This window comes from Gallinula chloropus (genome assembly GCF_964237585.1).
Source record: "Gallinula chloropus genome assembly, chromosome: 18".
Taxonomy (NCBI): Eukaryota; Metazoa; Chordata; class Aves; order Gruiformes; family Rallidae; genus Gallinula; species Gallinula chloropus.
In genome coordinates this window covers 10,968,354-10,982,975 of record NC_140103.1, presented here as the reverse complement: position 1 = coordinate 10,982,975, position 14,622 = coordinate 10,968,354, and the positions used below count along the sequence as shown (strand labels likewise).

General features: G+C 57.2%; 1 protein-coding gene across 2 annotated transcripts in view; it reads right to left on the bottom strand.

Moving 5' to 3' along the window:
• The window catches only part of RGS3 (regulator of G protein signaling 3), a gene marked incomplete at its 5' end in the record, with an annotated part of 85,765 nt that overhangs the window by 10,256 nt on the left and 60,887 nt on the right, over positions 1-14,622 (bottom strand). For both annotated transcript variants that reach the window (XM_084272311.1, XM_084272313.1), the window contains one exon: positions 214-861. In XM_084272311.1, the coding sequence (XP_084128437.1) occupies positions 214-861 (648 nt within the window). The remainder of the gene's footprint in view (positions 1-213; positions 862-14,622) is intronic.

Below are 14,622 nucleotides of genomic sequence, written 5' to 3'. Positions count from 1 at the left end.
GCATTGGTGGGAGATGCCCACCCACAGCATCAGCACACTGGCTCTGGGTGACATCTCAGAGAGCTGACTGACAGTGGCAGCAACCTTACTGACCCCTCCCCAGATGCCAGCTTTGCTGTGGTCACACAGAGGGGCCACATGCTGGGGCACCTCCAGCCCAGGAGCTCCCTCATCCCCATGGCTACCCCGCAGAACCAGCTCTGGGTCACGTACCTTCCTGTGGCCTGAAAACAGCAGGGTGAGCTGGTGGATGGAGCCCCCATTTTTGACAAGCTCTTTCTTGAGAGTCCTAGGGGAGGGCAGGGCCCAGTGGGCCTTGGTGCCCTGGCTGTCTGAGCAGTTGAGGGTGGTGTCAGAGGTGAAGCAGTGGCTCTTGGCCTCCTGCAGCAGGCTGCCCTCGCTGTGGGTCCGGCGCCGCAGGGAGCTCTGCACGCTCAGCGTGTAGACAGGCTGGCAGCCCGACGTCTCGATCATACTGCTGCGCTTCACCTCGTTCCTCTCCAAGTAGTTCTCATCGCTGTCCTCGTCCTCTTCCTCATCCTCATCTTCCTCCTCTTCATCGTCCTCCTCATCCTCGCCATCCGTGGTACCACCCGTCATGCCGGCTGCACTCTGGCTGAAGGTGCTGTCGAGCCGCAGCTCAGGGATGACAAAGGTTGGCAGGGACCTGGGTTGCTCCTCTCCCTTCTCAGTGGTCACTGGCTGCTTTTCTGACAGGAGGGGACCCTGGGTGGCTCCCAGAGCTTCCCAGGACTCATCTGGAGCCGATGCCTCTGTGGTCAGAGGAGCATCACCTGCTGCTGCTGCCTTCCCGTCCTCTGAGTGCATCTTGCCTGGCTTCTCAGTGTCTGTCTCCAGCATCTGCCCAGAAGAGAAGATAAAGATGAAGGCAGAAGCACCCCAAATCTCTTGCTGGCCACCTTCCTGGGGAGCCTCTCACTCCCAACACCCCACTCACAAGGCTGGACCCAATCCATACAGCCCCAACACTGCTCCGGTGGGGTAGGAGGGTGTCCCTAGGTGCTGGCAGATCACCCATTGCTCCCACAGCACCCAGCCCTGGTCCTGATCCTTGGAGCACCAAGTCCCCTCACTAGCAGCAAGCTGGTGGCTACATGGCAGGAGTGGGATGGAGCCATCCAGCTCCCACCCACCTCCTGCACCCGGCAGCACTGGTGGGTTTGGAGGAAACCAGGGGGGCCAGTGGCAGGTGGCTGAGCCAGGCAGACACGCTCGGCTCTGCTAACATCATCCTTACCCCAAAGCGTCCCCCGTCCCCCTGGGAGCTGCTGGGGGGGTCTCAGTCCTGAAGAGATCTTCCCTGAGGTCAGCAGGGCAGCAGACAAACCCAGCAGCTCTCAGCCGGCAGCTCTGGCCCCTCCTGCACCGCATTATTAAATGCAGAAGGGAAACACCGGCTTCTGCTCATCTGTGGATTGCCCAAGCTCAGCCCAGCCAGGCTCAGCCCAGCCAGGCTCAGCCTCCCTGGCTGGGTGCCGGGGCTGTGGGGCTCCCCAGGGCCACCTCGCCATGCCCTGCGCAGACGTGGCCCTGCAAAACCACAGCCACTCACACCAGCCCCTTTCTGTCTGTGAAGCCTCTGGGGCTGTATTTCACCAGCTTTCCTCTGCAGCCAGGAAAAGCTGGGCAAGCTCTGCCCTTCCAAAGGGAAAAGCCCAAAGGCAAAAACCTCTGAGGGTTTTTTTGTGAGCAGGGGGAGCCTGTGAAGAGCCCCCTCCACCAGCCAAAACTGGGTTCTCTCTTCTGCATGACTTTCCCTTTGCACAGAGCTTGTCTAAGCCCAAGGGGCAAAACCAGCTCAGCAGGGGAGATGGACCAAAGTAGGGAACAACCCTCCCTCTGGGAAGCAATTCCCACCTACGCAGACCCTGTAGGGCCAGGGTAGGAGTTACTGCACAGGAACAGCCCCAGGTAACAAGTCACCCAGGAAAAGGTCACAGTTAAGATCCAAGCACGAGCTCAACGGCAAACAGAAAGTGGGGCTAACAAAGCCACTGCCCCTGTATAAACCAGGGTGCCTTCAGCTCCAAAAAGAGCAGTGCCCCTGGGAGTCAGCCCTTCCAGCCTCACGCCCCCAAGCACCAAGCAGCTGGGGCTGTATCCCTGTGCTGGTCCTGGCTGGTGCCAGCTGACCCCTGCGAGCCAGCCCTGGGGACAGCCAGCCTGCTGCCAAACACCTCCTGGGCCTGCAGAGACGGTGTCTGTGGACTGTCACCAGCCACTGGCTGTCACCAGGGACCTGTGTGCAGACCTTGGGTTCCAAAAGCTGCTGTCACGCTGGGAGCTACCCTGAGGTGTTTCAGCCCCAGGTTTGGCACCATCTGCTCTGCAGGGAGGGGATGGCGCAGAGACTGCGCGGCACCCGGCAGCATCCGCAGGCACCTCTCCAAGATAACGGGTCCAAAAGGTGGGCCAGATTCCCAAAAAGATGCTCGAGTCCAGCACCTCAGCCAACAGCTTCCTGAGCAGCACACAGAGCCCAAACCCACCCGTGCCCACCCGCGCCGTCCCCAGTTTTACCATGCCAGAAGGGAGGTCCGTGGAGAGGACCCACTCTGTCCTCTTCCAGCCTGACTCGGCACCGCCAGCGAATTCAGCATCACCTCAACTGCCCCAGTGAGTCCAAAGACTAAAATCCAGAGACAGTCGTGTCCTCAGCCCCATCTGCACCCCCTGCCCCCTCCCCAAACAGCCGGCGGCACAAAGCGAGCGCTCAGCGTGTGCGTCCCTGGGGCTGTTTCGCTCCCCCCGTGGTAATTCCTCGTGCAAAGGGGCCGTTTCCAGACTCCCCGTGCAAGGATGCTATTTGCACCAGCGTGTGTTTCAATGATGCTGCTTCTATCTTATTTGTATTGTAATCACTGCCATTATTTCATTAACTAATTAGAGGAAAAACCCAGGCAGCCCTCCCCTCACTCCCCACAAAGCCCTCCCCCTCCATTTGTCCAGCCCTTTGCTCAGTAGGGCCGGTTGCCCACATCAGATAAGGCCACAGAAGGAAATGAACAGGGTCCTTTAAAATGAGAGATGTTTGGGGATTAAATTAAATCCCTGCACTAATTCAATCGGAGTCTCTGCTGCTCTTCAGTGGCACAGAGAACATGAGCAGGAGCCTTGCGCCGAGTGAGGCTCCATCCCAGGTTGAAAGCATCACCGGGGCTGTGAAATCCTGTCCTCACAGGCAGGGCTATGGCTGAGCTCTGCCAAGCATCACCTGATGCAGGGGAGGAAAGCAGCAGTGGTGCCATCACAGCCAGACAACAAGCCTGATCGTGGCTGGAGGCACCAGGGACTTCATCAGCACAAAGCCAAGGGCTACCTTGCTGCCCAGAGCTGGTTCTGAATAAAAATATGAAGTCTGGTGTAAAAATAGTACTGGGTTTCCTTCTCATCATCACTGCGGCCAAGGGGCTGCTGGAGGAGGCAGCAGATGGAGGCAGCACTGATGCTGCTTGATCAGGGGACATCTTCCACCTCAGGGACTCATCCAAAATATCCCATGGTCTCACAGCAGCATGGGTCCCTCTGCCTTGGCAGTAGCTCAGCAGCCAGCTGTCAACATCTGGGTCTCCCCATCCCCACCATCTTGGCCTTACTGCTCTCAACATCTGGGTGTCCCTATCCTCCATATGTGGGTCTCCCTCCTCTCAGCATCTGCCTCTTCCCATCCTCAACATCTGGGTCTCCCTGTCCTGAGCCAGGATGACCTACGGCTTTTACTGCGTCATCCCTGGAGGACCTCAAGCTTCAGTGTTTCAGTTTCTATCACAGACTAGGTGGCCAAGGCAGCGTGTTCCAGGAAGGGGAAGAGAAAGCAGAAGAGCTGCCTCCAAGACAGCTATCAGTGGTGATCTAGAGAAGGAGGATGATTGGTCTGAGATCAGTACAGCAACAGTCCCTACTACCAATTTCCTCATTGAACGAGCCTCACTGCACCCCAAAAACACCAGACATTGCCCTGCCTGCTCCAGCATCCTCAATCTCTGCACCTGTAACCTGCTGCCTGGGCTCCCTCTGTCTTTGGGCATCACTCACTAACTCAAAAGTTGTCTTGAATTCAAGACAGGAGAACTGCAGCAAAACTCTGCTCTTGGGTCTGTAGTTGGGTCAGTTGGGTCAGTTGGTTTCTGGTTGCTGCTGCTGTGATGCCAGCAAAGCAGATTTCAACAGACAGCTGTGGGTTTGTCAGCGTGGCCTCGAGTTCTCCAGCAGTTCTTTAAATAACATGCCCTTTCTGGTGGCCCACAGCTGGGACTTCCAGCTGGGAAAACACCAGCCACCAAGACAGCACAGCTGTGAGCTGAAGCCTGCACTGCTGGCCTTCCCCCGGTGCTTCCAGCTCTCCCACAGCCAGAAGTGGTGTCATATTCAGCATTCCCTTAAATCCCCAACTCTGGGAGGTCAGGGATTTTTTGTGGGGCTCTTCTTCTCGCAGTCAAGGATTGAATTCAGCCTCTCCTGGCTCCTGACATGGATGCTGAGGTCTTGAAATGTGCATTTTTCTCCTTGCAGTAACACTGGGGAAGAGGAGATGAAACTGAGCTGCAGCATCCTGCACCCAGACAGCTCCTCAGCCAACATCAGGGACTTGGAAAAGCAGGAGAGCCCATGCTGGTAAAACACTGTTGGACACTGCAGAGTGGGAGAGCAAAGGACACGCTGCTCTGACCACACTCACATCCCAGGGGAAGTTCATGGATCTCCTGAGACACTGATGGAGGAGCTGCTCTCATGGGCTGTCCCCACACCCTGGGAGCCCCATCCTCATGAGTCCCATGGAGGTACATCACTAGATCCTGCTGCACTTAAATCTGCCTTTGCTCACAGCTGCCTCACCCTCACCAAAAAGTATTTAACTCCATAGGAATGAGACTGAGTCCCTCTCCAGGGGTTGGGTTGGGAGGATGCAGCCAGTTTCGCTACTGTGTGGAGGTAACATCCCCTCCCCAGGGCAGAGGGGATGTGGGTAAACAGCACCTACGCCACCCAGGCAAACACCAACGTCTCCAAAGTAGGGTTTTCCCAAAGTGGAAGAAAAAATTACAATTTCAGGGGTTTTAGCATGGGACAAACTGTGCCCAAACCCCTCAGAACAGAAACTTCTAACTGGACATGTGAAACTCTACCAAAACCATTGACAGTGAGCACCTAGAGACTTAAACAGTGACCATTAAGAGCCAAACAAGCACACAGCTACAAGCAGCAGCTTCTAATACACAGAACAGGGCTGAGAGGAAGAAAACAAATCCAAAAATGCAAAGCAGAACTACTGAAAATTGAGAAAACCTTCACAGGAGTCATTCTGAAAGTGCTCCAGAGGAACATCCCCATGACAGCTCCACGCCTTGCCCTCCTTGAGCCGCGTTGGCTTTGTGGGGCTGGCCAGAGCCAAGGGCTCGCTGCACAGCGGGGTTTTCTACCCGCTCCCTGCTTCATTACTGAACCAATGAATAATTGATACAGAGCAATTAGTGTAACAGCAAAAGCAAGCATGGATGTAACGATCCCAAACAGCAGGATCCCACAGCGTGCTGAGGCAGGGCGGCCAGGAGGATATTTGCCTCTGATGAGATACCCATGGGGTGTGAATGTTCATACCCCGCAGAAAGAGCCAGGCTTGAGATGTCTGAGAGCCCTGGAAGGAGAAGTCCTGCTGTACGGGAGGAAATGATCCCGTGTTGGCAGCCTGTGCTAATCCCATTACCCCATTACTGTCATCCCCAATTGACTGTGCTGCAACAGGGCCCGAGCCGGGCATCGCCCAGCCCTGACGCTGCAGTGCCCGCACGCCGTGCCTCCATCCCAGCACACCGTACCTTCATCCTGGGTGAACAGGAGCCCACGCTGCATCCAGGGGAACAGCCTCACCCACGGCAGAGGGCGTGCAGGAGGCTGCAGGCGTAGCTGGCACCCCAGGTCCTGGGACGGGCTGCTGGAGGTGGCATTCAGAACCTCTCCCCACACCCCCTGCTTCTGCCGGGCAGCTGGAGTTACCGCAGACCTGCTACTGCTGCAGCACCGAGCTGCCAGCTCCAAACCAGCCCGGCAGTCCCAGCTCCAGACCCCAACCTGTGCCCCCACCGAGGCCAGGAGCACGCCAACAGCTCCCCGGTCAGTAGCAAGGGTTGAATCTACTGGTTTGTCCCCAGTGCCAGCACACAGAGAGTTTCCAATGGCTGTAAGAGCCACAGAGCAGAGAGACCACGATGTCAAGGCTGCTCCCATGACAAACGCCAGCCGGTGTAGACGGCACAGCTGGACACAGCCCAGATGTGCCAGGGAACCTCGGAAAGCCCCTGTGGCTGCAAACAGCCCTTCGCTCTGCCTGGGTGCTGCTCGCTACCCACCCAAGCCCAGCCTGGCACCAAAGGCAGCCGGGCAGGAGCCACAGGTTCCCCAGGGGACAGCAGGGAGCAGCCCGGCACAGGGAACCCACCCAGGGAGCGGAGCAGATGCCTTCCATCGGGAAGGACATCAGTGCTCCGGACGGCGCTGCGCTGCTCCCTGCCCAGCCAACGCTCCAGCCCCCCAGATGCAATTTGGGAAAGCAAAACCTACCAAATCTGGGCTCTCAGGTGCATCCCAGCTGCTCGGGACAAGCGAGCGGCATCTCCCTCCAGCAGCGCCGGCATATGCCTGCAGCCACGGCTCCGCAGATGCTGGTGCAGCGCTTGGCTCTGCCTCTGCAGTTATTAATGTCCGTGTCAAGCGGCAGATGAAGCCGCCCCAGCCTCTCCCAGACACTGCTCCCTCGTGCCCCTGGTGCTATTTACAGCTCTGCTCGCAGTCCCTGGAGGCACTATTACCTGCTGATAAAAGTGGACGACCGCTCTGCCTCAAGGAAGAGCCGTTTATCATCCTGGAACCTGCTGCATTTGTTTTTGCAGGGCCCCTTTTCCTGCCCTGTCCTGCCCCCGAGCAGCACCAAGCCACAGGCTGGTTCCCGTGCCTCCTGCTGAACAAAACTGGGCTGGAGGTTCACAGTTGGGTTTTTTTTCCCAAACTACTTTCTGTGGAAAAGGGACAGCTCTGAAGTGGGAGCTGCTCTGTGGTGTGGCACTTTGTGCCCCACACTGCAATCCCCTGCAAGAGGCTCTGCCTAAACAGGCAGGGATTGGAAGAACACACATGCAGGAGGGTGTACGGTCTCCACCCAGGGGACACCCTTTGCCCCTCCTCCTACAGAGCCCAGTCCCCTCTTGTGACACCCACACACACATGGAGCTCAGAACCCAACTGCCTTGCCTGGAGGTTTCTCCTTCTGATATTACACCTTACTGACCAAGGCTGCCACAGTGACAAGCTGTACTTGGCTCTCCTCTCCTGCCCTGTCTTCTGCAGGACTTTGGGCACACACGTGTCTCCCTGCTCCCAGCCAGCTGCAGTCTCATGGATGCTCCAGGGATGAGGAAGGGGAAATGTGCTGCCTCCTCTTTCTCACAGGTAGCCACAGCTTTGCAGTAGCACAGGAAGCGTAAAAGCTCCCTCAGTCTCACCAGACGTGAAGCTGAGCTCAACTACACGATGCCATCGCCACCAGTAGCGGTGTGGCACAGCCACCTCAGTGCTGTGGTCACCATCTGTCCTGCCAGCACTTCAAAAGGACCTGGACCCAGTGGGTTTTCTGCCTGGTGCCTCCATCAAGCCACCCAGCTGGCTGCAGGTCTGTGCATCCCTCCGACGTCACCACACCGCACATGCCCTTGGAACTCCAAGCATCCCCAGCCCAGGCTCCCCCTCTCAGCCAGGAACGACCCCAGCCACCACCCAAACCTGCACACAACCACTGCACTGCCTCCATTGTTTTGGTGATAAGCTCCAGTTCACCCAAGCTGGGCACCAGTTACTGCCTGTAGCCTCATCGTCCCCAGTATCCTACCTATGCAGGGTGAGCACAGTGGGACCTGCTGCTGGAGACCAGTGAGATGATGTCTGGGTCATAAATATCCCTGGCAGTAAAGGAGAGGGGTGGGAAAAGCAGAGAAAGGAGTGGATCCTGTCACCAGCCTTCAGCCCACAGCCCTCAGCATCGCTTCCCAGCCGGGGTGATGCTCTCTGCAGGGTTATCTGCAGGGACAGAGCCTTATGCCCCGTGTGGCACAAGTGACAGTCAAGCCAGAGCTGAGGCATTCAGACCTTGTGAAGGCCTCATCCCATCATCCCTTACCACAGGACCCTCAGGCTGGCACTGGCAGGCGTTGCTGGTGCTGGCACAGATCACAATAAGGAAAAAACAACTGAGAGAAAAGGATGTCACAGAGCAGCTCTGCCTGCCCCTGGCACCAGCAGGACCATGGCCAGAGTCACACACAGAATGGAGGAATCCCACAGGGTACCAAACCCAACACTGGCAGCCCCAAAGCCAAACCCACCTCTCCTGCCTTCACACTGACAAGCCTTGCCCTGCAACTCTGTCAGGAAGGTGCTCGTTAAGGGACAGGACATCAAACCTCACAGAGGGCCAAGGACACCACAGGGACAGGATGAAGCCTCCCAATCCCACACCACTCTGGGCATCACCACCCAGAGCTCCCCAGCATTTCACACACACCCTTTGGCCACGCAAAGATATCTGGGTTCGAGTAACTTTTGCAAGATGTTCCCTGAACTTGGCTTCAGAGTCTGTCCAACAGCCCCCCCCACCAAGCTAGAAGGGACTGGCCACTACCCAGAACAGGAGTCACAGAATCCCAGGGGTTGGAAGGGACCTGGAGAGCTCATGGGGTCCAACCCCCCTGCCAAAGCAGCTCCCCAGCTCATATTGCACAGGGCGGCGTCCAGACGGGGCTGGAATCTCTCCAGAGATGGAGACTCCACACCCCCTGGGCAGCCTGTCCCAGGGCTCCCTCACCCTCACTGGGGAAAAGTTCTTCCCCATGTTGGTGGGGAACTTCCTATGCTCTGACTTGCAGCCACTGCTCCTTGTCCTGTCTCCACAGACACTGAAAAGGGGCTGCCCATTTCCCCCTGCATCCCATACTGAAGATATTGATAAACATGAATAAGGTCCCCCCTCAGTCTTCTTTCTCCAGGCTGAACAGCCCCAGCTCCCTCAGCCTTTCCTCACAGGGGAGAAGCTCCAGGCCCTTCATCATCTCTGTCCCTCCTCAGGACTCTCTCCAGGAGATCCCTGTCTTTTTTATCCCAGGGAGCCCAGCACTGGCCCCAACACTCCAGGTGGGGCCTGACCAGGGCAGAGCAGAGGGGGAGGATCCCCTCCTGTGACCTGCTGGCTACACGCCTCTTGATGCCCCCAGGATCCCAGGTCACACAGACCAGGAGAGCGGTGGTGCAGCCAAGGGTCAGTGCCAGCCCTGCCTGGCACAGGCAGCATCCCCCCTTCGCAGGGAGCTCTGAGCCAAAGCACTTCCAGCACCTTCACTGCCTCACAGCAGCACTGGCTGGGACCACTCAGTCGGTGCCTTCAGCCACCCCGTGACAACGTTCTCAGCACCACAGGCTGCCGGCACCGCTCCTGCCAGCGCTCGCTCCTACCAGCCCTTCTGGGGATCCAGGAGAATTCAGGGGATTACAAACACCTCCATCCATGATGAGAGTGTTGGCAGCTGCTCGAACCCCCATGACAGCACCTCACCTTCCTGCTCTGGGAGGATGGGGAAAGGACCATTGGTGCTGCTGGACATGGCAGGGAGAGCATCGCACTGAGAAGCAGAAGCTGGTGTTCGCTGGAGGGGAGAGGTCTGCTTTCCTTATGGCTCTGGCATCCAGCTAAGCAGATGAGCAAATAAAGCAGAAGCCTATCTGGGCTGTCTGCTCCCCTGTCCCTCCCTGCTGGCACACACGTGCCTTGGCAGCCCCAGGGATGAGCGAGCGTCTGTCCCAGGCTCCCAGCACCCAGAACTTCCATGCCAGCACCAAGAGCCAGCAGGACTGGAAACCAAGCATGATGGAGCCAAGGCTCCATGCCAGGGGAGAGACTCAAAAGCCCAGTACCCCAGCCCAGCACCCCAGCCCAGCATCCTGTACAGCCACACACGAACTGCAGCCTCACCAGGCCTCATGCTGTGTCCCTGCACTCAGGACTGGAAGCCAACTGATGTTCAAGAAGGGAATGACGAGGTGAGAGATCATCCCCAGGACCCCTCAGCACTCATCCAGACTCAGCTGGGCTGCAGGGAATTATGCCAGGCTATTGCACAATGAAGGTCCTTTAAATTGCCATAGGGACATTTCAGACATGCTTTGAAGCCCCCACAGAGAGACATAAAATTCCCCCCCACAGCCTTGGATGCCCTGGTGGCATCTCAGCCTTGTTCCCATAGAAGAAGGCTACAAACCCATCAAGAATATGGCTTGTGATGGATCAATCTGAGGTAGCTCAAACTGCACCCACTCCCTTGATGTCTGCAGCCTGCTTCCCACCTACTGCTACCTCTTCAACCCCATTCCCAGCTGAATTAAACCTAATGCATTCTACTCCTCCTCCTCCTCCTCTTCTTCCTCCTCCTCTTCAAGGCTCCCACCTGCTCTGGTGGCACGGGTACCTCTGGCAGGACAGTTTCCTCAATATTTGAGTTGAACTGGAGCCTGACTCATGGGAGAACAGCACCTCCAGTCCCACTGCCTCCCCGAGTCACCGCGTTACAGCCCTGGGCTGTTCCCAGTAACGAGTTTTTCCAGCCCAGGGCAAGAGCCAGGCTGTGCTCACTGGCATGGAACAACACACTTATTTGCTTTACTTTTGTGACCTGGCTGGTTGTTGCTGCCAGCTGATGCTTTAACCCTTATTGAGGCAGAAGAAACCTGCAAGGTTTTCTCCTGGTTTCGGAGCTCTGACAGCGAGTGGGGTGCTGGGAGGGTGCGTGGCTGGGGTCAGGCTGGTCCCCTGGGTCCCGTTGTGATGTGGTTGGTCCTACCCAGCCTCTCACACTGGCATCACAGAAGAAAAGCAGGCTCTGAGGTAGCTCCAGGCTTCCTGCTGCCTTGGTTGTGCCCTGCCGAGTCTGCCCCACAGCAGCAGAGCTGGAGCAGAGCTGGCACAGACAGGGCAGCAGCTTCCCAGCCCAGGAGGGAGCAGCTTCCAGCCAAAAGCAAAGAGAAAGTGCAAATTCCTCCCCCCTTCACCATTAAACGGCCACCTGCGCCCTGACCACACTGCAAAGCCAGCCCAATGCCACCACCCAAACCCATGTCCCCAGCCCAAGTGCCTGTCACAGCCACCCAATGCCACCACCCAAATGGGAGACGACCCAGTACCTCAGGGAACAGGGATCACAGAGGGACACGGGTGCACAATGGGGTGGGTGCCTGGAGCACACCAGGGTGCTGGAGAAGAGAGGGCAGGGCATGGGACAGGAGATGGGCCACCCACGAGCCACCCTGCCCCACGCCACAGCCTCTGGGGCCAGCACAGGGGCGCAGCATGGCCCCCCCTGTGCTGCAGCCCTCCCCGGAGCCTCCCCGCACCGCTGCTCCGGCCCTGGTTTCAATCATCCCTCGATTACACGCCGCTTGCTCCTGTTGACAGCACATTTACTTGCAACTTGTCAAGCACACTGTAAATAGTGAGAGAAACGGCCCTGCCCTTCCTGCCCAGAGCAACGGCCAGGAAGGGGCCATCCAGTCCCTCTCAGCCACACGCCGGCCGGCTGCTCATTCCCAGCACTGGAGCCAGTGCTGCAGGAAGGGCCAGGGCGCAGGATCGGTCCACGACTGCTCACTCAGTCAGCAGCCTTGGGGGGAGAGACTGGAGGCTGGGTTTTAAAAAGCTGCTGAGGATCCACCACTCACCATGGGAAACAAGGTGAGGACCCATCCTGGACTCCCACAACACTAAGTGTCCGTAGTTATTTAGCTTAAGGATAAACTACATCTTTCAGATACAGCCAGGCATCATAGAATCATAGAATCATAGAATGGTCTGGGTTGGAAGGGACCCCAAGGATCACAGAGCTCCAACCCCCTGCCACAGGCAGGGACACCAACCTCCAGGCCTGGATCTACACAAGGTTGCCCAGGGCCCCATCCAATGTGGCCTTGAACACCTCCAGGGACAGGGAATCAACTACCTCTCTGGGCAGCCTGTTCCAGCACCTCACCACTCTTTCTGTAAAAAACTTCCCCCTAATATCTAATCTAAACCTTCCCTCCTTTAGCTTTAATCCATTCCCCCTTGTCCATGTCCAAGGCTCATGGAGCCAGAAGGGAAGGTAATCAGCTGTTTGGAGTGTGGAAGGCCCGAAGAAACAAGCAGTGAGAATCAGAGGGTCACAGCAGGTTTGTGATAAGCAGGGCATTGTACCACGGATGTTTTCCCCAGCAGCCAAGGCAGCTGGAGCAGCTCCAACCCCTGGCACCTCATCCTTGCCCCTACTCTGCAGTTTGCCATCTCTTCCACTGTGCTAATGCAGTTCGTTGCGGGGCTGGGCTGGAAACAGGACCAGTGCAGCGCTGCAAGGTTTAAAAGCAGCACTGTGCTCTGTGCAGATGGTCATTGTTCAGCCCAAGGAGGCAGCCTGGCTAACTCGATTAGTTCATGAAGCTGCTCTGGCTGTAATCACATTGCTGCTGCTGCGGTTCCTCACCAGAGCTAACCCAGCCCAGGGCTCTGTGCCTTCCTGTCTGGGCACGTTTGTCACCAAGTTGGGCTGGATCACCCTGGGGATGTGTTTAACAGGCCCTTGCTCAGCACAACCAAGTGAGGCAGGGAGCAGCCTCGCAGGGCAGACCCCAAGCCTGGGATGAGAGAGGGGAAGGCTTTGCAGGTGGGCAAAATAACCACAGAGCAGCTCCTGGGACTCCCTGGCAGGACAGGACATCACTCAGTGAAGTTTGCCTGGTTTCCCACAGCTCCAAGAAGTTGGCACCATGCAACTTCCCTCCCCCAGCCCGGCCAGTCCTTTCCAGGCATGACCATCCTGCTGGGCATCCCCTGCCCCACCACAAGCCATCTGCTCTGGGAAAAGCTCAGGGGTGACACTAACAGCAGCATTAACATGCTGAAGGAGAGACCCATTCCCAGCTCAGGCACTGGCGCAGCAGCTGCTGAGGAGCTGCTCTCTGTTCAGTGTCCCGTTCAGCTGGCACGTGGCACGTCGCTGCCTGGCACCAGGGCTGCACCAGCCTGTCACTGCTGTCACAGCAGAGCCCACATACCCTCGGGCTGGGCTCCAGCCAGATGAGCTGCCTCTCACCAAGCTGGAGCCGTGCTGAAGGCTTTGCAAATCAGATTCCTGTTTGGAGCAGGGATCAGCCATGCTGGGGCTGATGTTTCCAGTTTAATTTGTCTGTTTGTAGAGCACAGACACTGGTCTGTTTCCTTAAATAGCTCTGGTATCAAATGACTTGTAAGCAATCAGCAAAGCTAATGGATCACTTCTCCCTTGCAAGAAGCAACTGATTTTCCCAGCTCCTGCCTCCCACTGCACCGGCATTCCCAGAGACGCCTGCCCCAATAAATGGGCTGCAGTGCAGCCAGCTCACAGCACCCCAGCTGCAGCTCACCCATGCTGGGCTCCTGCCCACAGCCCAGTGCAGCCACACAACGCTGCTCTGAGCTTGCATACCCACCAAGCACCCTTGCCTGCCTGCTTAGGAGCTGCAGTCTCACACAGGGCTGCTCTCCCTTCCCCGGGCTGGTCCTTTTTGCACTTCAGGATCAGGTGTGCTTTAAAATTGCATCCTGGACAGTTTATACCTTGCTGGGATGGGGAATGGTGATATGAACTCAGTTAAGTGCCTGGGGGTTGCTCTCATGCTTCCTTTCTCCCTCCAGCCACATATCCCACCAGTGTGACTTCCAACATCTTTGGCAAGCCAAGATAAAAGCCCTCTGTCACAACCCTGGAGGGCACACGTGGCTCCCCACTACACCCAGTGAGCACCCTCTTGGCTACTGATGCACAGAAAAGCCTTAGAGGGTTTTGTGTTAACTTCTGGTTTTCCACCTCTCCAGTAAACTTCAACAGCACAGGGAGCTGACACTCAGAGGGCTTTGCTCTGAGCCACAGGGCTTGTCAGTCCAGCAGGGAGCCAAAATCCCACATGAACACAGGTTCTAGGCTGGGGAGCGTGACCAACAGCATCACCCAAAATCCCCAAGGGTCCCAGAGCCCACGCCATGTTGGAGAGCTGCCAAGATCCCCCCATTTAGGCTCTATGTGAGATACTCAGACCTGAACGTGTCCCTGCAGAGCTCTGCATCCCCCAGCGTCCCCCAGCCCCGGGCTGGATGGTGCTGAGCTGAGAGCAGAGCCATGCCAAGCCCATCACATGTTCCCCCCTGACACCAAACAGCCCGGGACCCTCCTTCCTGGGCACTGCACTGTGCCAGTGAGATGCAAGGCAGGCAGACAGGAGACATGGCAGAGCCTTGTCACCTGATTGCATTAGCTGCTCTGGGCTATTTGCATTTCTAGGGGCTCTGTTGTTAAGTAGGTTCTCAGGCTTTTTTCTGTTGTTGCTATTTTAGTATGTCTGAAACGTGCAAGAAAAGGAATCCGGAGGCTCTGTCTCCTGCAGAGATGTTTGTGCTGACCCAGTTTGGGACACTGCAGAGCAAAAGCCACGTCACTGCCTCTGGATCCACGCGGCAGCGCAGCCTCCTGCTATTGCCTGTGCCAAGGGTGGGAGCGAGCTGCC